At 35.5% G+C, this 25,765-nt stretch overlaps 2 protein-coding genes across 3 annotated transcripts in view; both read right to left on the bottom strand.

The window, feature by feature from the left end:
- bmpr1aa (bone morphogenetic protein receptor, type IAa) overlaps positions 1 to 10,040 on the bottom strand; it is a 28,867-nt gene extending 18,827 nt beyond the window's left edge. For both annotated transcript variants that reach the window (XM_051125617.1, XM_051125618.1), the window contains exons 1-2: positions 9,858 to 10,040; positions 1,819 to 1,955 (exon numbers count right to left, since the gene is read on the bottom strand). The gene's annotated coding sequence lies outside the window, so the exon portion shown is untranslated. The remainder of the gene's footprint in view (positions 1 to 1,818; positions 1,956 to 9,857) is intronic.
- Positions 10,041 to 13,214: 3,174 nt separating this feature from the next.
- ldb3a (LIM domain binding 3a) overlaps positions 13,215 to 25,765 on the bottom strand; it is a 51,199-nt gene continuing 38,648 nt past the window's right edge. Inside the window, exons 10-17 of the mRNA XM_051126131.1 lie at positions 24,845 to 25,003; positions 21,072 to 21,128; positions 18,410 to 18,555; positions 17,950 to 18,325; positions 16,224 to 16,404; positions 16,009 to 16,129; positions 15,802 to 15,917; positions 13,215 to 15,710 (exon numbers count right to left, since the gene is read on the bottom strand). Coding sequence (XP_050982088.1) covers positions 15,621 to 15,710; positions 15,802 to 15,917; positions 16,009 to 16,129; positions 16,224 to 16,404; positions 17,950 to 18,325; positions 18,410 to 18,555; positions 21,072 to 21,128; positions 24,845 to 25,003 — 1,246 coding nt within the window. The 3' untranslated portion in view covers positions 13,215 to 15,620. The remainder of the gene's footprint in view (positions 15,711 to 15,801; positions 15,918 to 16,008; positions 16,130 to 16,223; positions 16,405 to 17,949; positions 18,326 to 18,409; positions 18,556 to 21,071; positions 21,129 to 24,844; positions 25,004 to 25,765) is intronic.

Here is a 25,765-nt window from a genome sequence, read left to right as displayed (position 1 = left end):
GTCCCTCCTGGGGCCCCTCCTTACAGCAGGGCTCCCAGTACTGGAGGCTGCCTTGCCTCAGCGTCGGCGCTATGCCCGACATGCCTTTCAAGGCCTGCTAGACTGCAGGGCAGACTTTCTGGCTCCGCTGCCATTGTTTGCTTGGCTGCTTTGCGCCTCATCCCAGGAAAGGATTAACATAAGAATACTTAGGCACATTGAGATGTGCCCCACGACCAACTCTCTCTCTCTCTTCTATCATCCTCACCAAAATCCCACATCTCTTCCTGACACAACACCAATCACTGTCAAGCAGCTGCATCGCAGAGAGTCAGTCAGGCAGAGACTTTAAAGGTAGCACAAGACTGGCGACACAGCAGTGGATCGCAGGAGAAGAACAAAAGTTAATCTGTGGAGCACTTGGGTGCAATATGAGCTCCTTCGGCCAGATTCCTCTGGAGGGGTAATGGGTTGAGACACCATTTCTAGAACAAAGCCCCCAAAATTTGAGCACATTTTGGCTGAGAAGTCAAGAAACTCAGCTCAACAGACGGAGATCGGAACAGCTCGTCTGTGAAACAGGTCGTTGTGATTTCGCCAAGACAGACGTGTTCCTGGATCAACATCTTTTGTTGATCCTGGATCAACATTACTGCCCAAAAATATAGACTTAACCCAATCCTTACCCCTAAACATAATTTATTCCTAATATCAGTGGGAAATGATAGCTGATTAACAAGGGTGTAAAAGAATCTGACTCTGATCATAAGCCTAAAACTGACATTTCATGAAAAGTTATCCCTCAATTCTGATTGGTTGATTGAAATGTTGTTCCAGGATCAACAAGGATGTTGATTCAGGAACATGTTGTACTTGGTGAAATCACGTTCACCCTGTGAAACACTAAACAAATTTGACTAAAGTAGCTTTGATCGCTTGATTTGATTGCTTTAAAACTGGACCAATTACCCTAAAAGTGACTTCAAAGTCATTACTTCTACAGTTGTTTAAAACAAACAAACAAACAAAAAAAAACTTTTTGACTATAGCTACTGTCCCGCCCTCACGCCAGTGCATGTCATCAGATGTTGTGAAAGGGAGGAAATGCTTTTCAATGCTTTTGATTAAAGATTACAAGGGCATATGTATTAAATAAAATGCATGAATGATTATATTTATTTATAAATATGTTGGTGACTTTAATAATTGGTGAGTTCTCCCTAAAGACATTCTGTACTATTATTATATTTTTCTGCTTTTAACTTGAGACGAACATTTTTTTTTTCTTGAAATTTATATAGGAACAAATATGGAGATGGAAAAGTCCACACATTTCCTGGAATTACTGAAGCAGCAGAGGTTTATTGCAAATTCATTTTCCATTACTTGCCTCACACATTTCACCAAGAATCTGACCAAGTGGGTGTGCTGGGGTTTGATGAGAGAAGGTTCAGCTTTGTATTATCAGTAAATACATTACTTCTTTTTCTAAGGGAAAATCTTTTTTTCCTCTGTGAAAATTCCTCCCTGAATAGCATCTGCTGAGCATAATTCTGCACTTCAGGTGTGAGAGAAACTGGGTGAGGCTGTTGCTTTGGAAACCAGCCACACATGGATGAACTTTGACCTGTAAATGTATTTTCTTTTCTAAAATGAATTCCTAGATCCAAACATGTGGAAGCCATTTGTTCCAGTCTGGCCATCTCTGATGTAGGGAGAATTTTTATCTTCTGTGGTCATGTAATCACCACATGAAAACACACGTCTTGGTTGCTTGTACTGCAGAGGATGGCAGAGGATGTCAGAAGTAGTGGCATTTTTTAGCAGAGGTTTCCTTACCGTACAGAAAGATCCATTTCTGTGAAGTATCTTGGCATAGTGTTTGGTAAGCATGGAGGCTGGCTACAGGTGTCATTCGGATCCAGGTGGCTGAATGTCTAAATGGCATTTGGATTCTGGCATAGTACCTCAAAACCCTGTAAAACATAGAAAAGAATCTTTTATGCAAAGCTGTATTTTTTATTATTATTTTTTGCTATCAAACTTAAATAAACTGCAAAAAAAATACACAGGTAAAGTAAGAGTTTATAAAAAAAATAAATGTTTGACTGCATCTTTAAACCAAGGTAACATGAGAACCAAGTTAATAGTTGGAATCAAATCATCCACACTATTTTCATTATCCAGTAAGACTAACCTATAGAAACACTAGTGAAACACTGCTACAGTACTTGTTTTGAAGCATAGATACTCCAGATGAATGAACAAGTGAAAACACATTTGAAAAGGGGGTTGTTTGGTGTCTGTATACGCCATTTAGGGTAGTTCTATCCATGGTAACATCTCAGAATTCAGAAATCCGTGAAAAGTGTGTCATGATGTACCTGCTAATGCCACAGTGTGACCTACAACTAAGCTTAATTGAAAAGATGAGTGAGATGGAGGAGAGCAGTTACAGGAGTACAGCTGAAAGGTGTTTTACCCTCAGTGCATAATGTGGAATTTTTATTTTCTTTCACAAATGTAATAAATTCACAGCCAAGCAAGTAATTAGATATACAAAACAGACAGTATTAACAGAAAGTGAGTGACTTTTAGATTTCAAAGACTTTGGCAAGCATAACCAGCAACCAATAATACCAATAAACCGTTAGTTGCATTAGTTGGACATTCTTAAAATTGACCATGTGATTACTTTATTTTTAAAGTAATAATATTATTAGAATAGAACTTAAAAGAAGTATCATAAAATATGTAATCTCTTACATACGCAGGGAAAAGAACTTGCACATGTTCGTTCATAAGACCACTGAACATAGTGGCTGTGTTGACTAGGGTTGGGTATCGTTTGGGGTTTTTTCGATACCGGTGCCAAATCGATACTTTTAAAACGGTACCGTGCCAAAACGGTGCCTGAACCGATACTTTTAAAAAAGCCACAAAGTGGTGGATGACACAAGAATATATTTTTATTGGACAAAAAGTTCTTTAAATTGAACAATGTGTTAAAAGTAAAAAAAAAAAAAAAAAAGTAGTACTATACATTATTAAGTCAATGCAAAACGCAACAACCATAAAACCTAAGCCACCTAACCCAACTACAATAATTTAACAGCTTAAAATTTCAGCATTTCTTTTGCAGAAATATGACTATATGTGATGAGATCTGGGAAAACCCGTCGGATGTCGCGGTGGGCCGTTTTCAGGAAATTAGTTTTTCATTAAATTATTATTCTATAACATCTTGTCTATCATCTCTGAAAATATCTCTTCGAAATTCACTTGTAAAATGACTGAACTGTTATTTTACAAGTGAAATGACTGTCTTTCTCCTATGTTAAGAACGTGCTGCGGAGGTGCTTTCCCTTAACACCACAAAAACAGTTAACCTATCAAAATAAACCACGTAACATATTTAGTAAAGGCGTATCAGTTCACATTCTCCACCAGTCCTATGTAAAGTACGGCAAGCAAAGTTATTTATTTATTTATGTATTTATTTATTTATTTATTTTAATATCGTGAGATGGCGGAGCACAACAAAGTACTGCAGCTGCTCACTTAACCAATCTTACTCGTCTCAATCTGCTCAGTTTTGATGATGTCAGTGCCCTAAATGATGTTACGGGCTATTTCACATCCAGAGATGAAGGATAGGATGATGAAGTTACTAAAGAGGAGTCGTCCGATGACAGTCTGTTTTATGCACAGTGTGCGAACAGTTGCGCTGCGCTCGCTTTTACTACAAGGCAGGCTGCATTATTTACTAAACATAAAATGGGTGATCAACGGAAAACAAACGTTAGTCTGTTTGTCTAATGATGCAGTAGCGCTCCTAACTTTACAGACAGCTCTCGTTAAACCCGTAAAGTGAAAGTGAAAGCCGACTCACTTTAAAGCCGTTTTTCTCAAAATCCCATTCCTGAAAATCATCGCTATCAGCCAACCTAAGATAGCCATAACGCAGGTTATGTAAAAAATAAAAGTTTTGGAAAGGGGCCTGAACTCAGCTTTCATATGGTGTCAAAACCTAAAAAAGGTAAAATTTCACCATATGTTGGGTTTTCCTAGATCGCATCACATATTTGCCGTCTCTGGCAAAATACGACACCTCTCCAGCTGATGTCTGCAAACTGTCAAACACGGTGCATCCCTCTGCTTTCAAGTTTATTCCACGTACCATCAAATGTTTCATTAGGTTTGACACGTTTTCCCCTTCACACGCAACTGCTGTAAAACATTTGCTGCACGTCGCAGTGTCTGAATCATTTCTCGTGAAATATAGCCACACTTTAGAATGTTTAGTTTTTGGCATTTTAAGTTAGACACGTTTAATGTAGCTAGCTAAGCTAACGGCAAACCACCTGCTGCAGTCAGAGCAAGTGTAACGATAGTTGCAGCATTCACGCGCTTCTCGGATGGTCTCATTTCCAGACGATTTGTGCTTTTAATTCGAAATGTGAAAATGGATAGTAACTACAAAGATGTCTTGGATTTCTATCATCAAAGCTTTCCGACGTTCACGTGAGTTTTCTCATTCAGTAAATAAATTTTCTGATCATTCTGACACCCCATGAATGCAGTATTTAAATTTAACTAGCGATCATGCATGTTGATGAATCAATGCTTCTACATCCGTGTCATAGCACCAGAAGACAAATATTTCAGTCGACAGTTCAGGCATTTAAGTGGCACCGAAATGAGGCACCGAAATTCGCGTTCTGATTCGGTCCGGTACATACCGGTCACATTGGTACCGGTGCCGTACTGGCACCGGGTTTCGGTACCCAACCCTAGTGTTGACGCTTTATGTGAACAAACTGTTTTGTGTTTGTTGGGATAGTTCACATGCATGTTTGTTTTTATAGCCAAATTGCACATTGTTTGAAGAAAACTGGGCAGGATGTGTACATGCTGAAAAAAACAGAAAGGTGTTCATCTGACGCTGTACACAGAACGAACATTTGCTGAAAACATACTTGACCTCAGGCCATCCCAGATATATACACTACCAGTCAATAGGTTTTGAACAGTAAGATTTTTAATGATTTTTAACAAAGTCTCTTTTGCTCACTAAGCCTGCATTTTTTTGTTCCAAAGTACAGCAAAAACAGTAAAATTGTGAAATATTTTTACTGTTTAAAATTCTAAAAATTTAAATCTGAATATATTTTCAAATGAAATTTATTCCTGTGATAAAAGCTAAATTTTTTTAGCATCATTACTCCAGTCGTCAGTGTCACATGATCCTTCAGAAATCATTCTAAGACGGTGATTTGCCGTTCAATAAACATTTTGATTATTATTATTATTATCAATATTTGAAACAGTTAAGTAACTTTTTTCAGGATTATTATCCAAAGATCAGCATTTAACTGAAATAAAAAGCTTTTGTAACATTATACACTATACCATTCAAAAGCTTGGAGTCACTATAATTTTTTTTGGAAAAGAAATGATAGAATTTTTTATTTTTTATTTTTTTATTTAGTAAGGATGTTTTAAATTTATCAAAAGCGATGATAAAGACATTTATATGGTTTCAAAAGATTTCGATTTCAGATAAATATGCTGTTCTGTTTCTATGCTATGTTTCTCTTCATAAAAAAACATATCATCATAAAAATAATAATAATAATAATAATAATAATAAATGTTTTTCAGCAGCAAATCAGAATATTAGAATGATTTCTGAAGGATCATGTGACTGGAGTAATGATGCTAAAAATTCAGCTTTTAAATAAATAATAATACATTTTTAAATACATAAACTACATTTTTAAAAATATTTTAATATTACGGTTTCTGCAGTACTTTGGATTAAATAAATCCATGTTTGGTGAGCAGAAGAGACTTCTTTAAAATAAAAAAAAAACTTTTGACTGGTAGTGTATGAATTTGCTTCTTCATCAGAACAGACTGCTTCGCTAAAGGAAATGTTGTTAGGAATTATGGGTTGTTTTTTGACCAGAAGCTATGACTTCAAGTTAAAACATTTTAATGATGGATTTGTTTCTTACTTTGTTTTCTTACACTTCAGAAAACATTAAGTGATGGACTGAAGCCACGCGGATTACTTGTGGATTATTGTGATGTTTTTTCTACCACTTTGACAAAGACAAAAATGGTGGTATAAACAAGGCCTGGTGTATCAAAGGCATTCCGAGCATTACAACTCTCACAAGATGTTTATTACTTGCCATTTAATCAAAATAAATAAAAAACACAGGCACATGCATTTCAATTATCTGGGTCTCTACAACTAAATGAAATGCCCTAAATAATTTGGTGAAGTATTGTGACTCATTACAAGACCAGACAGAAATCTTTTGGTTGTCTTTGCACTAACCCAACCCATCATTGAATTCACCCTATCCGGTGCCACTCTAAATAATTTACTCCGATAGCCAAGTGTATTTAAAGCAGATCAATACCATTAAAGGACAGCTGGGGCATACTGAATAAACAGAGACCACTCTCCAGCACTACACCGGCCTCCCTCCGCATAGCTTTATCCAATCTATCTTTATCTGATCTGCCATCACACTAACCAACAGTGGCATAGAAAGAGTTAAAGAAATCAATGACTCTCCCTCACTTTCCTACCATCCACTGGAAGCACAAGCACAGAGGACTCCACAGCCTACAGTAAGCGTTAAAGAAAAGTCTGTTCAATAAAAGCTCAGTAGCGTGTATCAAATGGCTGTGCTCATCTAGGATTAGTTTTCCACCTTTTAGATCGGAATGATACGACTAAATGGTGGGGGTGATACATCAGCACCTTTACGATGGGATGGTGATACATTCGGGGCCAGGTCTGAGGTGGCTGTGTGTGTTTTTCCCTCTTGCTTAGCCATCCTGTCTCCAGAGCGAGTGGGGAAGGGTGGGGGGCTGACTTTAGATGGCGCAGCAGCCTGAGGAACGCAGGCAGGGATGTGAAACCTGATCTATACTGCCTCTTAACCCTCCCGCCCCCACACCCCCCTCCCTCCCTCCCTCCCCTCCAACCTCCCCGCGCTGCCACCTCGCCACAGACTCCCACTGCAATCCGATCCCTTGCACTGTGGCTGAGATTGAAACACACTCCTAGAGGGCTCTGGGGCAACTCAATCTGGGCCTGGCTGATATTTTAAAAAACAGATAGAAGGGGAAAAACATCTGTGTTTATTGTTGTACGATACTGCAGCCCTTTCAGCAATTGAGTGATTGATTTCGCACATTATATGAGGGCAGATCTGTGCCAAATAGAATATATATGTCAAATAAGAAGTAAAACAGGCATTTTCAAATTGAGGGGGCCGCAAGGGATTGCTAGGGGGTCTGTGGGAATGTTTAGAGAAAAACGGTGCAAAATAAACGGTGTAATAATAATAATGATAATAAAACAATAAAAAAAAGATTCAAATAAAAAAATGAAGAATACATTAAAATAAAACAATGATTGAAATTAAATAATAAAAGGTTGATTATAACAATATTATTATTATTGAACTTAATAGAAACATTTTCATATCAGTACATACACCAGTCAAAAGTTTTTGAACAGTAAGATTTTTAATGTTTTTTTCTGCTCACCAAGCCTGCATTTTAAAATATTTTTACTATTTAAAATAACTGAATACATTTTGAAATGTAATTTATTGCTGTGGTTTCAAAGCTGAATTTTTAGCATCATTACTCCAGTCACATGATCCTTCAGAAATCATTCCAACATTCTAATCTGCTGCTCAGAAAACATATTATTCTTATTATTAATATCATTATTGTTGTTGAAAACAGCTGAGTAGAATTTTTCAGGTTTCTTTGATTAATAGAAAGTTCAGAAGAACAGCATTTATCTGAAACAGAAATCTTTTGTACCATTATAAATGTTTTTATCATCATCTTTATAATCACCCTTGTGAAATTTAAGTATTAATTTCTAAAACTTCTCTCCAAAAAGAATAAATTATACTGACTCCAAGCTTTTGAATGGTATAGTGTATAAGGTTACAAAAGCTTTTTATTTCAGATAAATGCTGATCTTTGGATCTTTCTATTCATCAAAGAATCCTGAAAAAAAATTTACTCAATAATAATAATAATAATAATAATAATAATAATAATAAATGTTTCTTGAACACTAAATCAGAATATTAGAATGATTTCTGAAGGATCGTGTGACTGGAGTAATGATGCTGAAAATGCAGCTTTGATCAAAGGAACAAATTACATTCTAAAAAACATTCAAATAGAAAAGATTATTTTAAATAGTGAAAATATTTCAAAATTGTACTGTTTTTGCTGTACTTTGGATCAAGTAACTGTAGGCTTGGTGAGCAGAAGAGATTGTTCAAAAACGTTTGACTGGTAGTGCATATGTTGAGAGAGAGAGAGAGAGAGAGAGAGGGAGAGGGAGAGGGAGAGAGGCACAAAGCACATGACCATCACATCTGCATAACAACTGATCATTAATTAACATTCAAAGTAAGCCTGAACAAATAATTGCTCTGGCAGTTACTGTAAATACACCGTCACATGCTACACACATAACAGGACATAGAGGATGTCACTGTTTTGCATTTGTTAACATAATAGAATACCCATATATTTACATTCTTTCGTCATTTACCAGAGTTCTTCTGTGGAACATGTGGAACAAAAAAAGATGATATCACCATTCATTTTTACTGTACAGGTGGAAAAAATACAATGAAAGTGAATGACGAATTCACTCCCTAATATTCTGCCTAACATCTCTCAACTTCTAGAGCACATGAGGGTGAGTAAATGCTGACAGAAATTTTATTTTTGAGTTAACAACCCCTTTAACACACCCTGGTTTTGCTCTCATCAACACACCAGATATTGATATTATTTTAGAAGAGATCCTGTGGAATGCACAGATGTCTGGCATGTATACACTACAAGCCTTTAGCTTCAATTTTCTAAAATAAATCCACTTTCCTCAGACTAAGCCTCTCTCCTCCAGGCCTCTCGAAGTAGTCTGCTTCTCGGGCAGTGTTACCATCTGTTTTTTGACCTCCTTGAGAAGGTAAAAGAGCCGAGCAGACCCCCTTCCCCCCAGAACCCATAAATTAAAAGCAGCTTTTGTATTGAGCGGGATAGAGGCATGGCCAAAAGAGAGACTAACATCTAGAAAGCCGTATGAAATGTACAGCAAAACCAGCATCATTTAAATGTAACACATTTCCACAAACCTACGAATGCAAGAACATAACCCAAAAGCAGCTTAGAGGCGACTACGTGAGCAAAACAACCCATGAAAATAATAATAACTCCAAAATACAAATAAACACCGTACTGTAAAGTGAAAAGACACAGACGTGAAATGTAAAACTGTCCAGGAGAGAAATAAATAAACAATTAGAAGCGACACACAGCTGTCAGATTATAAGGGAAGTTGTTGCTAGCATTACGCGACTGTCGCGTTAATAACTTTTTACTAGGACTTTCATAAACCATGACATTTTTCTTCAAAAAATGATAATGCTGTTTGAAACACATAATAAAATGTAGACTACAAGGACACTGTACTGCTTTAAAGCAAGACAGACCTTATTAGTGTTTACAGGAGTAAATTTTAACGTATTTTGACTTGCTAACGGCGATAGCATACTAGCTATCAATTCAACTCGCTTCACTCTGAGGAAATCTCCTGACAAAATCATGTAATAAACGCGTCAACGTTTATCGTTTTTTCTCTTTAAGTCTTGTACATCTGTGTACTGCGTAGTAAAAAAACATAACACACCACGCCAGTCGGTTTTGCCTTTGTTATGCGACTAAAACATTACGTGGAAAACGAAAATTCAGCGCAACAAACTTTCGCGAGCAGCGTTTAGCATAGCCAAGCTAACACTTTCCATTTCACTCACCGATTCTTCAGTAAATCTTATTTCCGTATACTCCGTCAATTTACTGAGCTCTCGAATAACTCAGAAGGTTCGTTTGTAGTTGTGATCGTGATCGACTCTCACTGAGGTCTGTTAAGGGTCTGCGCTGACCACCACAGTGGAGCGTATTGCACTTACTACACTACAGTGACTGCGGACAGCTCACGGCAGCGAACCCTGATTGAGCGACTCCCTAGCGCCCCCTGGCGACTAAAGCGTCCTAAGACTAAATGTCCCCAATGTCCTAAACAAATGTCTTGATATACAACCCCTGGCAAAAAGTATAGAATCACCCCTCTCAGAAGATGTTCATTCAAATGTTTAATTGTGTAGAAAAAAAAAACAAGCACATATATGCCACAAAACAATTTTCATTCAACAATCCAAACTTCTGGCTGTATAAAATGCTTTTAAAAAAAAAAAAACAAAGAAAGTTTTTAACAACTGTTTTTACAGATCACACAGAGGAAAAAAATATGGAATCACACAAATCTGAGGAAAATTATATGGAATCACCATGCACTTTGCATTTCTAAAACAAACACCTGTATCTGATTACAACTGCTAATTAGTCTGCAGTTAAAAAAGAGTGCTTGCACACATTAGTGATGTGTTGAACCAAGATGATTGACATAACTCATGGCTCCAACATGAGAGATGTCAGTTGAAACAAAGGAGAGGATTATCAAACTTCTCGAAGAAGGTAAATCTTCACAGAATGTTGCAAAAGGTGTTGGTTGTTCCCAGTCAGCTGTGTCTAAAATCTGGACCAAGTACAAATCAAATGGAAAGGTTGTAAAAGGGAAGCGTACTGGTAGACCAAGAAAGACATCTTAAGAAACTTAAAGCAATATGCCTTGAAAACAGAAAATGCACAAAACAAATGAGGAACAAATGGGCAGAAAGTGGAGTCAATGTCTGTGACCGGACTGTAAGAAATCGCCTAAAAGAAATGGGATTTACATACAGAAAAGCCAAACGAAAACCGTCATTAACATCTAAACAGAAAAACGTTTCAGTGGGCTAAAGAAAGACAGTCTTGGACTGTGGATGACTGGATGAGAGTTACATTCAGTGATGAATCACGAATCTGCATTGGGCAGGGTGATGATGCTGAGACTTTTGTTTGGTGCCGTTTCAATGAAATTTATAAAGACAACTGCCTGAAGAAAACATTCAAGTTTCCACAATCATTAATGATATGGGGTTGTATGTCAGGTAAAGGTATGGGAGAGATGACAGTCATTACATCTTCTATAAATGCACAAGTTTATGTTGAGATTTTGGACACTTTTCTTATTCCATCAATTGAAAGGATGTTTGGTGATGGTAGCATCATTTTTCAGGATGATAATGCATCGTGCCATAGGGCAAAATCTGTGAAAACATTCCTACAGGAAAGACATATAATGTCAATGGCATGGCCTGCAAATAGTCCAGGCCTCAATCCAACTGAAAATCTGTGGTGGAAATTAAAGAAAATGGTCCACGACAAGGCTCCAACCTGCAAAGCTGATCTGGCAACTGCAATAAGACAAAGCTGGAGACAGATTGATGAAGTATACTGTTTGTCATTAGTTAAATCCATGCCTCAGAAAATTCAAGCTGTTATAAAAGCCAGAGGTGGTGCAACAAAGTACTAGTAGTGTTTTTATTTGGTGATTCCATATAATTTTCCTCAGATTTGTGTGATTCCATATTTTTTCCTCTGTGCCATCTGTAAAAACAGTTGTAATTGACTATAGTTATCTTTCTTTGTTTTTTTTTTAAAAAGTGTTTTATACAGCCAGAAGTTTGGATTGTTGAGTGAAAATTGTTTTGTGGCATATATGTGCTTGGTTTTTTTTTTTTTCTTTTTTTCTACACAATTAAACATTTGAATGAACATCTTCTGAGAGGGGTGATTCCATACTTTTTGCCAGGGGTTGTATATGGGTAAAAATATTGAACTGGCTATTTAATGGTGATATTGTGTGATATGTGTGGTCCTATGTCCCTCACTTTCATAGCTACATGGTGAGTGGATAGGTCCCATCATTTTGAGGTAAATGTTTAAACGTCTGAAAATCTGTTTAACTTCAAAGAACGTCAGTACCAAGCACCTTTTTTCTACAGTTAAGCACACTTTTTAGGTGCTGTTCCATAACATTTAGTTTTGTGTACAACTGTTTAGAAGTGCACTAGCTAACCTTGTGCAGATTAGCATCTTTGAGCTAGGCTTAAAAGTATTTAAAATTGTCACTACCGTAACACTCATGAACGAATTGTTTCGGTAGTGACAAAAGGGAACACCAAATTCTTTAGTTGGAGTAAATAAACAAATATTAGTACAGTTATGCAACTTTATAGTACTTTAGTATGTTTTAGTAGTGTTTTAGTACACAAATTACAATTCTGTTATGTGGTGCGGGCGCTACCAAAACATTACTGTCACTACTGAAAATGTGCAGTCACAACCGAAACATGGATTGGTTTGTCAAAAATGAAGTATTTTGAATAATCAGTTAAGATGTTATTACAGTGTTTGGTTCAATGCATGTTAAAACTAATGAATCCTTAACTTTATGCCTTTTACAAAGAAAGATTGGATTCAAAATACAGCCAATCTCACAAATCACACCTGAAATATTGTTAAAATTGTAATTGTAATAGATTTAGGTAAATGGCAATGTAAGCAAAATCTTAATAGGTCAATATAAACCTTCTTATTAAATTATATATTATTGTGTTTCAGTAGTGAGAAAAAATATTCTAAAATGTTCTGAACATACAATATAATAGAAATAATGTACCTTGGATGTTATACAAATGTTAACATTTTTTTTCAGGATGTTTCCAACTCTGTAGAATAGCCCGAACACATCACAATTAAATACTTAAAGATGATTTGTTATACGTTATTGTTTTATTTAATTTTGAATATATAAATGAATGATAAACATCATACACTCAATCAACAGTCCTTTTGTATGCCATTTGTGAAAACTGCACAACGCATACGTTCTTTAAAACACAGTTTTAAACATTTTATTTGATTGCATGGAACCTGATCATTTAGATTTAAATAAAAGAAACAGAGAATTTGAATATTACAAATGCTAATTAGTAATGGGGCTGTCCAGACTGCAGTACAGTTTTATGATATTTAATCATATATTCAAAACAAAATTTTGTGTCATGAGCTATTTTCAGTTTTTAAAGCAATTTAATACTTTAACACTTCAGTGCAGATTCAGGTGAATTTTTGGAATTTAAGTCCATTGGTCAAAATGAGCACAAAGCAAGGCTGTTTTCACAAGATAATGTCATATACAAAGAAAGAGAAGAACACTATTAGTGGTACGAGTTAGTTTTTCATTCCATCTGGGAAAAAAAAGTACATTTACAGTATTCTGTCAGGCTGCATCTGTTTTAACTCTCATACATAAATACCAAGAGAGAAACTTATTGTATTGCATTTTTCAACAGACGACTGTAGAATGACGTTCATAAATATGAGTGTCACATAACACCGTATATGGTTCTTTATTGTATTATTGCAGCAACACTAATGATCTGCAAATTTGTTATTATGGATCAATCCTTTGTCTCTGTAATTCCCAGGTGAACTCCAGAACACAGCAGATGACAAACTGAGATAATACATTATTTGTAAAGTACATTCAACAGCGTTAAATTACATCAAATACATCTGTTTTTGAAAAATGCTAAAAAGATACAACATTCCCACTTCTGAGCTGCTAAGTAACTGCCTAATCTTGTGTAAAAAAGTAGCTAACAGTTTATTATATTTAAGAGAGGCAATTATGAGATGTCAAACCATTGTGTTAGTAATATTCAAAACAAAAAACAAGCCAAAATCAGAAGTAGGCCTAAAAACACATTTCAGCTGATGTGGTAGGTTACATTAACTTCAATAAATGGCAGTGAAAACAGTGATAAACCAAGGACACATTCATAAAGTATGTCTAAATAAAAGTTATTTTAAGTGAACTGTATGCATAAAATGTCAATATCACATAAGAAAACATGAGTGTCTACAATTGCAATCTCAGAATTTGACCTTGATGTTCTTTAATAGCATGAAACTAAAAATTTAACTGTAATCTTACAGTTACAGAGTTAGGTAGCATATACCCAGAGAAAAAAAAAGTCTCAGGTACACCATTTGTTATTAATTTTAAGAAACATATTAACAATACAACTTGCATCCTGTGTGTGTGCCTCTGTCTTGTTAATTAAAGTATTTATTAAATAAAAATATGAATCCCTCCTTCTTGGCAAAGAAAACAAATTATCCATGCAAATTCAAAACAGTACACCATTTGCAAAGATTATGTAAATACTGAGGTTTTGCACACAATAAATAACAGAACAAAAATCAACTAGGTGACAAGGCAAAACATGAACAATTGAAAACATTATTACAGCTAATTATGCGTTGCATACACTGTAAATGCAACAATGAATCAATTAAAATAAATTCTGTTACCTTTTCAGATGCCCTGCTTACATTCTTAAAATATGACACATAATGCTAATTTTGACATCACATGTGTATGAAATAGCTCACTAGCTTTCACACACACACTAAAAGCACAAATAAACAATATTAGTAACACAAAAAACCCATTCAGTATTGAACAGACTGCACAACAGCATCCAGTCTATCTATTTCACATCCTTTTGTGATTGGTATGCAAGTCAGGGATCTACAGGCCTCATTGTTGCTCAGGAAACAAACAGTAATGGAATAAAAACACATTTAAGTTTACTTTAAAAATTTAAGGCGTAATAATATGCATAGACTTTTTCAGGCTGTTTCTGGTTTATGAATGAACATTAACATCCATGTAGTCTATAATATTAATATCTTTTAAATTAAGGTTTTAGTCACTAATAGCACAAAAATTGTACACTGCCCTCCAAAGGTTTAAAAACACCCCTGGTAAAGTGTGGTTTTGGATGATATCAGCATGAATCCTTATCATTTTTTGGTGCAAATACATTAAAGTAACTTGACATTATCATTGAACACCAGCAATAATAATTTTCATTTTGATTACATAATAATGGCAATATATACATGTCAAAGTCAGACATGCCCCTTTGCCAGCTGTGATGCCTGGTTACTGGTTTAAACTTGGCTCAGATTTTTGGGTCAGCACACCTTAATAGCTTCAACAATTGATTCCCAATTAAGTTTAGAATACAATGAATTTAGGCCCAGATTATGCAGAGCTGTAATAGCTGCTAATGTTGACATTTTGATGAATTGAAAATAGTTTTTTCTATGTATAAACTGTTTATGTAATAAAATATGTTTTCGTAGTTTGTGTTGTCCCTTATCAGTACAAAATTATCACAAATTAAAATGCCACTTTTCTAGGGCGTTTCCAAACTTTTGGAGGGCAGTGTATGTTGCATAAATTCACCAAATCAAAAACAAAAAAAAGTGAAAATGTTATATCTCTTAAATTAGTGTGTCAGACAAACAAGTGCATGTATGCAAATGTATTAGGTCTATAATAAAGACATAGAATGACCTTACAATGTCAAATCGCCTAGTTTATGTATCATTCAGTCATCGTCTTACTAATATGCTGTTTAATAAATGATATACCATATATCTTTTATATCAGTTTTTGTGTCATTTGGATTGGCACTGATGTCTTGCCATAAAACCGCACATGCAAATGTTGTATTAATTGCATTTAGTTCCTTCACTGACAGCTTTTGAAGCATCTACACATTGATAGCATGTGCATGCTTCTTGCATAAGGGCTTGTCCTTCTTGGAGTAGAAAGGTTGTCCTTCCAGGTTCACATGGCACACCTGTCGTAATTACAGTCATAATTTAAACTCATTGCTGAATCATTTATAAACCATCTGGGCAAGTGCTTTAACAAACTGATTTTGAACCTACCGCACAAACAAAGCAGGTATCATGCCATGTGTGGCCAAGAGCTTCAATAAATTTGTCTCCCGCCTCAACTGGGAAGTCACAGCCATGGCACTTTGTGCTGAAGAGTGCAATATAATCTGGAAACAGAAACATTTCATGAAAATTATAGTAGTCTGGAAACTTGTAAACATATAAATTTGTGTCAGACATGGTTGGTGGCTCCCATACCTTTCTCACAATACGGCTCGCCATCCTCCATATGGAAGAGGCTGTTTCCAAAGGGCTTTCCACAAGCCGCACACACAAAGCAAGTGGTGTGCCAGGTCTGCCGGAGCGCGTGCATCACTTCCTGTTGAGCAGATGTTGAGTGGATTAACTGTCAATACCTGTGAAGTGTGTTTTCAGTCATATGTGCATATGTGCGCGCAATGTTTTCAACATACTCCCATGATCTTGGTGTTGCAGCGGGCACAGGTGGGTGCAAAGAACTCGCCATAACAGTTTTCACAGTAAACATTATTCTGCTCCTCCACAAAGCTGACATCAGCCAGAGACGTGTGGCAGTAATGGCAGTTGAACTCCTCTGGATGCCAGGAACGACCCAGTGCCACTAGGAATGGTCCCCTGAGGAATCAAAAAACATTTAGAAAAACTGAAAACATTGAACATGATTCAACTAAGTGACACACACACACAAAAAAACTTTTTATCCATCTCATATTAATCTCTTTTTTTTGACATGTTTGTCTCCTTTCCATAAAAAGCAGTAACTAGTTAAGAACTTCTAAAAAACAAGGAGCTGAAAAATGTTTCTATTGTTTATTTCACCCTTGTTTCCTAGTGTTACTGATTTAATACATTTATAATACATTCTTATAATGTATTCTGTGATAAAGATAAAATAAAAAAATCTGAACTTTCTTTATGCACTATTATTGTATTTCTAAATATAATACATTTTTAGAATGAATGGCTTTTTAGAGCTTTTTCAATTTTCACTTTTTTATTTTATGTTTTATTATTTTTATTTTTTGGGGTTTTTAATATTATATATTTAGCTTTATTTTATTTGAGTTTTAGTTTGAAAAGTACTTTAACTTTAACTGAAACTCATTAATGTTTAGATTTTTCATCTAATTTAATTTAATTTAATTTTAGCTTTATTGTAATTGATAAAATGAAAATGTTTTTTCACAGATTTACTTACATTGTTTGAAAAGTAGTACAATGAACGCATCTTTATTACAACTCAGCATCTTTATTTTATTTAAAGTTGTAATAATTTTGCTACATGCTTTGGCCATTTTTTAAAATTTTTTGGGGCTTTTTTTATTTTATAAATTTACGTTTATTTTATTTGTGTTCTAGTTTGAATACTTTTAGTACTTCAACTTAAACTCATTTATGTTCACACTGAAAAGTAGTACAATGAAGGCATGTATATTACATCAATATTTTTATTTTCTCTTAAGTTTGAGTCATTTTGTTATATGCTTTGGCCCTTTTTATTATTTTTGAGTTAGTTTAAATACTAGTTTAAATACTTTTAGCACTTCAGTTTAAACTCATTTTTCATGTTTAGGTTTTTTATCCAATATTTATTTCATTTGACTTCAGTTTTATTTCAATTAATGAAAATTGTTTTTAACAGTTTTAGTTTGAAAAGTAGTACAATGAAGGCATCTTACAACTTTCATTTTAGGCTAATTAATTTTGTTACATGCTTTGGCCCTTTTTATTATTTTTTGGCTTTTGACATTTTTTTTTTTAATATTACAAATTTAGCTTTATTTTATTTGACTTTTAGTTTGAATACTTTTAGTACTCATTTATGTTTAGAATTTTCATCTAATATTTAATTTATTTGATTTCTGCTTTGAAATTAATGTGTTTTTAACAGTATTAGTTACACTGTTTGAAAAGTAGTACAATGAAAGCATCTTTATCACAACTCAACATCTTTATTTTATTTTAAGTTTTAGTAATTTTATTATATGTTTTGGCTTTTTTTTTTTTTTTTTTTTTTTTTGGCTTTTTTGTACATTTTCGTCATGAGATCAGGCAGAATAAAAATCAACCTCTGGGACATAAAGTTGAATAAACACACATATATATTACAAGATGTCTTGTGATCATAGATGAGTAAATATGACAGAAGTGTTATCACACCTGATGATGCTGTTGCAGGCTCCACACAGAGGTGTTCTGTTGCTGGCTGCAAACCGCTCTGCCCTTTGAGCAACTCCACGAGCCACAGGTGGGAAGGGGGCTGGATTGAATGGCATTGGGGCAGGGTTGAATGCAGGGCTGGGTGCAGCAGGAACGGGAGCAGGGACGGGGTTGGGGATGTAGGCTGGTGGTGGTGGGGCTGCCTGGGGAAGAGGCTGTATTTTGATGTTTGTGGTGGTGGTGGGTTTGCAAGGGTCAAATTTCTGGGCAAAGTTCTCATCAGTAATCCAAGGAGGCCTGTTGGAAGAAGACGCTGGAGCTACGGCAGGCGCAGGCGCAGGTGGAGCAGGTTTGTGAACCATTGGAGGAGCTGGTGCTACAAAAAAAATACCCAAGAATTAGTACGGCATACACAGACATACACATACACTGAATTATATCACATATGTGCAGTGGCTACCTGGAGCAGATGGGTAGGCTGTAGGCACAATGGTGGCAGTGCTGACCACTTTAGGTGGAGGAGGACCTACAGGGATCTGGATGGAGCTGTGTTGCATGGGTGGTGGCAGTGGTGGCTGCTGCATAGGTGGAGGCTGGGAGTAAGAACTACAGAAGAACAGACCAGAAACTTAGTAACATTTCAGTTCAAATGAGAAGCTACTCCTTCTTTATGCTTTTTTTCAACTACTCAATTTTTTCCTGATCATTCACATAACACTTTTGGCAGATGTTTTCCCTTTTATTAAAGGAGAAGTTCACTTCCAGAACAAAAATTTACAGACAATTTACTCGGGGCTCTAAACGATCCCAGCCGAGGAAGAAGGGTCTTATCTAGTGAAACGATCGGTCATTTTCTAAACAAATTGACAATTTATATGCTTTTATTCCAATAATTTACTCACCCCCTTGTCATCCAAGATGTTCATGTCTATCTGTCTTCAGTCATAAAGAAATTATGGTCTTTGAGGAAAGCATTTCAGGATTTTTCTCCATATAATGGACTTCATTGGTGCCCGATTTTGAACTTCCAAAATGCAGTTTAAATGCAGCTTCAAAGGGCTGTAAAGGATCCCAGCTGAGGAAGAAGGGTCTTATCTAGCGAAACAATCTGTCATTTTTTTCGAAAAATAAAAATTTGTATACTTTTTAAGCACAAAACCTCGTATAGCACAGGCTCTGGGATGCACGTCCACGATGCTACGAATTAGTAATGGGCCATTCTTGAACGATTCTTTCATTTTGAACCAATCTTTAATGTGACTCAGGAAGAATGAGTCCTCTCGGGGAGTGATTCGTTTAGTCGCGCATGCACAACATCCTACCAGGTTCTGTACTAGAATTAGTTCAACTGTTGAGTCGTTTGTTCATCTTAAAGACCCTGGTAAACAATGAATTAATCTTTTCTGTTCCTTATAGCATTATAGTTTTGTCTTGTTTGTAGTGTGATCAACGTTTGTGTAAGCAGTAGATGTGTTAGGGAAGTAACACGTAACATTTTAGTTATATTTTGCTGAAATGAATGAAATGACTCGGAAAAAAGATCCAAACTTCCATCACTACTACGAATCACGTGTAAGTTCATCGTCTGTGTACTGAGTATGGCGAAAAACTCCATTTTATTTTCTCCTACAACTTGAGAGGAGGACGTCGTTGTGCCTTTTTGTTTGTAAACAGCATTTACAAACTTCCCTCCCATCTCATTTTCTTTTCCAACTTCAAAATTGTCCTACATCGCCATTTTACCTTTTTTTGTAAAGGGCGTTTGATCTTCTTTGCATGTTCACTTTGTAAACACTGGGTCGGTACTTATGCAGCGTTGTAGGATGATTTTGACATTGGAGAAGAAAATGAAATGGGAGGTTTTTGACATACCCTATCTGTACTGACCCGGACTACACAGAGTTCGCATGAGCATAGCAGAGTTTAGACAAGACGAGCGTTTGAGGTTAAAAGGTATATAAATTGTCAATTTGTTTAGAAAATGACAGATCATTTTGCTAGATAAGACCCTTCTTTCTTGGCTGGGATTCAGAGGGTTTAGAACCCTCTAAAGCTGCATTTAAACAGCATTTTGGAAGTTCAAACTTGGGGGCACCATTGAAGTCCACTATATGGAAAGATTCCTGAAATGTTTTCCTCAAAAAACATAATTTCTTATCGACTGAAGAAAGAAAGACATGGACAACTTGGATGACAAGGGGGTGAGTAAATTATCTGTAAATTTTTGTTCTGAAAGTGAACTTCTCCTTTAATTATAATTGTAATATCTAATAATTATATTACTGATGATTGATAAAGAGCTACTACACATTTTACACGACTTAACCCATTGATGCCCATATTTTTTCTCTTATGTGCATCATTCATGTTTGCATCAAACATACGTACTGTGTGCAAATTGGAAGTATTTTAAGCATTAAATATGTGGTATATATCTTTATACAGAAATGTGTAAAATCTATAATAATGAAGTGTTTTGCACACATCTGTCACTATAAAGTTGCAAGTGTAAACATGCAGAAAGTTTTTCCTAAGGTTGTCTATTTTTACAGTATGTCAGCTGTTTCTAAAACATCTATAGTCATCTGAATATCTCGAAATAGAAAAAGAGTGATATTTCCTTTGGTAACTTTAGTTGTTCACAGGCTTAAATGGGTAACTGACTCTCAAGTTTGGATGCACATTCAGTTCTCAGAGACCTGACTGCTAATTTTACCCAAGGATGTCTGACCACATAATCTATCAAATACACATTTAAAGATGTCTTACCTTAAAATCCCTTCATTACAATTTTAATTCAAGAATTAGTGTTTTTTTCAACAGAGCAATGCACAAGAAAAAGACAGTCTAGTACCAAAAACAGTGTTAGAAGAGCCTCGATTGTTTTGAGCAAAATGACCAGGTTACAAAAATCCTTTCCATTTATATGCATAAAGACTGGTTACAACATAAAATGTTAAACAACAATACCCAAGCATAAGTATTATCCTTTGGTTAAGTTGGCTAAAAGTAGCAAAAAAAGGGAAAAAAGATGTATTATGGCACATGTGACAGGCAACACTGACAATGGGAGGGAGAAAACACACTTGCTGTTGGAATACAGAGCAGCACCAAAGCAGTACCTGGAGATGGAGGTTTTGTATTGGGAAGTGTAACCCATAGAGGTCTGCAAGTTGAAGCTATAATGTAACAAAGACAAAAATGGTGGACAGTCAAACATATCATGCCTATACTGAACTAGAGAGAAAGGACATGTGCACTCATATCTGTATGACTGCCAAACTGATCCAAATATTGTCTAAACAGGATCAGATACTTTGGTTTGAAACCGGTTTGTGTATTCTGTTCTTGTTCTGTATGAATACAACAACAGTACACTATGAGTACAGTACAGTATGAGTGAACATTGCAACAAACGGACCATGAAACAAAACAATTTACCAGCATAAAGACATGCATACACACAAAACAGAAAGCAAACATAAGCATTCAAAACAAAGAACCACCATGTACCAACAACTATATTTCAGTAACAGTAAAATAAGACTAAATTTAACACAATTTTCATATATTTCAGGGCTAACAGAGTCTAACAGAAAGGACCGTAAAAATGAATAGTCTTTATGTCAGCTGCTGACTCAATCGCTTCCTGTAGTAGGAGACAAATGAAAGATAGTCATCTAAATCTGAATTACCAGAAAATATGACTCAGGTTTCTAATAAGTACTGGAGACTTGATTATTATATGATTATTTGTTTAGATATCTTGAAAATATGAATATTACTCGAGTCTGCATGCTATAAAATTGCAATAAAGACTGCCGTGTCAGTTTTCAAGCAATGGATACATGCAAAGAGACTGTAGTTTCTGCCTCAAAAACAAACTTTCTTAAAGGTATAGTTCACCCAAAAAGTAAAATTACCACATGATTTACTTATCCTCAAGCCATCCTAGGTGTATATGACTTTTTTCTTTCAGATAAATATAGTCAGATTTATATTAACAAATGGCGTTATATTAACATTTATAATAGCAGTGAATGGGTGTTTTTTGAAAGTGAAAGGTGAGATTTTGAAGCAACATAAAGTGCATCCATCCATCATAAAAAGTACTACACATGGCTCCAGGGGGTTAATAAAGGCTTTTTGAAGTAAATCAAAGCATTTGTGTAGGAAAAATATACATATTTAAACTTGTCAGATATTGGAGGATTTTGAGATAAACCAAGAGGAGAGTGGTTTTCATTTTGCTCGCGAGACTACCTTATTTTCACTACATCATCTGCTGAAACGCCACTCTCTCGTGAAAGCGCGTATGAGTTAGCGGAAATGAGAGATTACGGCTTATAAAGTTTTAAATATGGATATTTTAATTACACAAACGCATTGGTTCACTTCAGGTGGCCTTTATTAACTTCGCAGAGTGGTGTGGAGTAATTTTTCTGATGGATGGATGCACTTCGTTGGGCTTCAAAATCTCAACACCCATTCACTGCCATTATAAAGCTTGGAAGAGCCAGGAGATTTTTTTAAGATAACTTCGATTACATTCACTTGAAAAGAGAAAGTCATATACACCTAGGATGGCTTGAGGGTGAATAAATAAAGGGGTCATTTTCATTTTTAGGTGAACTATCCCTTTAAGAAACATGAGAATGGGTTGACATGGGACAAAGGCCCATGGGATATGGGTTTTAATACACGGATATGGAAACTTACACTTAATATTACATATTAAATAATAGCATTTATATATAAGAAATTGAAAGAGATTTATTAAAATAAGGTTAACTTTGAGATCTGAGACTTGACTGGGACTGTTAAAAAAAAGCAAATAAAATGCTTAAGGGTCACATTACAGCATCAGGTGTAGTAGTACTGAAATAGTACCTCATTAAAAGAAAAAATCATGTCAGGAAAATTAATGCTCAACCCCCAGAGGAAACGTTTTAAGTCACTTTATCTCTGGTTTCATAAACACCTGTTCCTGCCGTTATTGTTAAAGTAACACAAGAAGATGCACTTAAGTGCTTATGGTGATCTTAAGCTTAAAAAGTAGTTCATGGATGTCTCTGGAGGTTTTATATTTGGGTCAAGTCCTGGTGTTGGAACAACGTGATGATAAAGAGATGCCACTCATTAAAGGAGAAGCAGCCATCCTGGCAATGACGACATGGATTCAATCAAACATGAGTTTCTAGTTTCCTTTGGGGGAAGAGCATTAGTAGTAATAAGCTGTAGCAAATGAAGCAGCAGCTGCAACAAGAAATTGGGTTAAGACAAAGAAGATCATATTAAAGGATTAAAGTCATTGATTATAACATTAATAGGATTGGAAGACTGGCTTTGCTTTGAGTCTCCAGGATCAATGGCGGCTTTCTGTTCTAACACAATTTGACTTTGCCCCACAATCTCTCAAATGTTAGGTTCAAATCTAATAGTAGTTTTTTTTTTGTAACATCTATCACATGTCTCCAGTGGTATTAAAATTGAAATAACTCACACTATGCCAAAAAATGACATGCAAGCAGTGTTGAGGGAAACACATTACAGGTAACGCGAGTTACGTAATTATATGACTTTTTTCAAGTAACTAGTAAAGTAACGCATTACTTTTGAATTTCTAAGAAAATATCTGAGTTACTTTTTCAAACAAGTAACGCCAGTTACTTTTTTCCCCATTTATTGATTGACAAGTCTCCTGTCAGGAAGTTGGGAGTAAACATGATGTTACTGTATTCTAGACTAAATGTGAACATGCATTAATTCACATCACTCACAAAAAAACAGATTCAGTATTCCTCAAAATGAATAAAAACAGTGAAATGCAAACTCAGAATATGACACAACCCTGCAATAATTAAATATGTTAAATAAAACAAATATGTATTTAATCTCTGTTTATTAACCAGTGTCTTTGCTGCTGACCTTCGGTGATGCAATTCAGCCATACTAATAAGCAAAAATTACTTTAGATAAACTAACATTTGTGCTTCATTTTTTTATAGCTGAAGAGTGATCTCCTGCATAAATTTACTTTTCTTTCAGCCTGAGGTGATTCATTTCACTTTTGGTGTAAAAGGGCTTTTACATTAGAACTGTTTTATATTAAAAACAAAGAAGCCCTGCCCAGATTTAAAACGTAATTAGTTACTTTTTTTAGGGAGTAATGCAAAATTGTAATGCATTACTTTTAAAAGTAACTTTCCCCAACACTGCATGTAAGTAACTGAATTTGAAATAGTGTTTTTTTTTTTTTTTTTTTTTTTAAGTAAAATTAGGAACGAATAACCCCAAGCATACAAACAACAGAAGACCAGCAATAACAGCTTAGAACATAAATAACACTACAAATGTTTGAGGTCGGTAGGATCGAGAAGTCTCTTATGCTCAACAAGGCTGCATTTACTTGTTGTAAAACAGTAATATTGTGTAATATTATTACAATTTAAAATAACTTTTTTTAATTTTAAAATATTTTAAAATGTAATGTACTCCTGTGTTGGTACAGATGAATTTTCAGAATCATTATTCCAGTCTTCAGAGTCACATGATAGTTCAGAAACTTTTCTCATTATAATCAAAGTTGAAAACAGCTGTGTTACTTAATAGTTTTGCTGAAACAAATGTGTTTTTTCCAGGATACTAGGAGAGACTAGAATAGAATTTGGAACAGAATATCTTTTGTAACATTATAAAAGTCTTTACTGTCACTTTTGGTCAATGTAATGCATCCTTGTTGTACAAAAGTATTTCTTTCTTTTAAAAAAAAACGCACAGGCAAAAACCTTACCCCAATTTTTGCAATGCATTGCACATATACATACCAATGGAATACAAAAAATGTAAAAAGTACAGGTCAAGCAAACATAAAATGCAATGCATGCAACTTTACCTGGCTACCATGGTTTGCTCAGGATTCTGTTCCGCACCAGGCTCTGGTGCCTGACTGGCTATCTGCGGCTCCGAAAGGAGCTCATTGGGTGAAGCAGCGATAGCAGGCGGACAGACAGGTGCAATGCTGGTGGAAACTGGAGCATGCTCAGCAGGAGTACTAGATACAAGGTTAGGTTGCAGTGTATAAGAAACTGATGTCAGGCTGAAGCCATAAATACAGACAGCAGCCGTCTTTCAGGCCGTGTATGTATATATGCCTTAACTGAAGTTAAAGTTTGTTATAAGCAGCTGTTTCATTCTCATGCTTACAAAATTTCCGAGCACAATGCAAGGATGTCCATCATGGGGGAAATAAAGAAATGAAAGTTAATTGCTTTATTCTTATTAGACGTATCTATTTTGTCATTGAAGGACTGTAAAATATAGACTATGAACTATTGATTTGGTATGAGTCACCGTTTGAGCTGTGAAGATGGAGCGGGCTGTATTTTACTCTGAATGGTGTCTCAGCAGCTGAGACAACTGCTATTCTAGGATGAATTAAATTAATCCAGACATAAGGGCTACAATCAATCGAGGCAATGAACTGCATATGGCAGGAACACACCGTTTTTCAATGACGCAGGGTATACAGGTTACATAAACCCTCTTAGTGTGTCCATAAAACACAATTCAGCGGTTAGAGAGCAGTAGATTAGTGTTAGATAATACTCCCCTGTGATCCAAGCAAAGAAAAGTGCATTATTCACAAATAGACAATTATTTAATCATTTGGCACCACTTGAACATAATCAAACACAATCAAATGATGAAAACAGATTGGTGTTGGAGCCGCCCAGGCAGGAGAGAGAAGATAAAAGGCAGGCACCTAGCAGCAGCAGGCCTGGTGGTGGACCAATGGCTGACCCCCTTCACACAC

Source organism: Labeo rohita, chromosome 13, assembly GCF_022985175.1.
Source record: "Labeo rohita strain BAU-BD-2019 chromosome 13, IGBB_LRoh.1.0, whole genome shotgun sequence".
In the NCBI taxonomy this organism is placed as follows: Eukaryota; Metazoa; Chordata; class Actinopteri; order Cypriniformes; family Cyprinidae; genus Labeo; species Labeo rohita.
The sequence above is the reverse complement of the archived record's forward strand: the minus strand, read 5'-3'. Positions and strand labels throughout refer to the sequence as shown.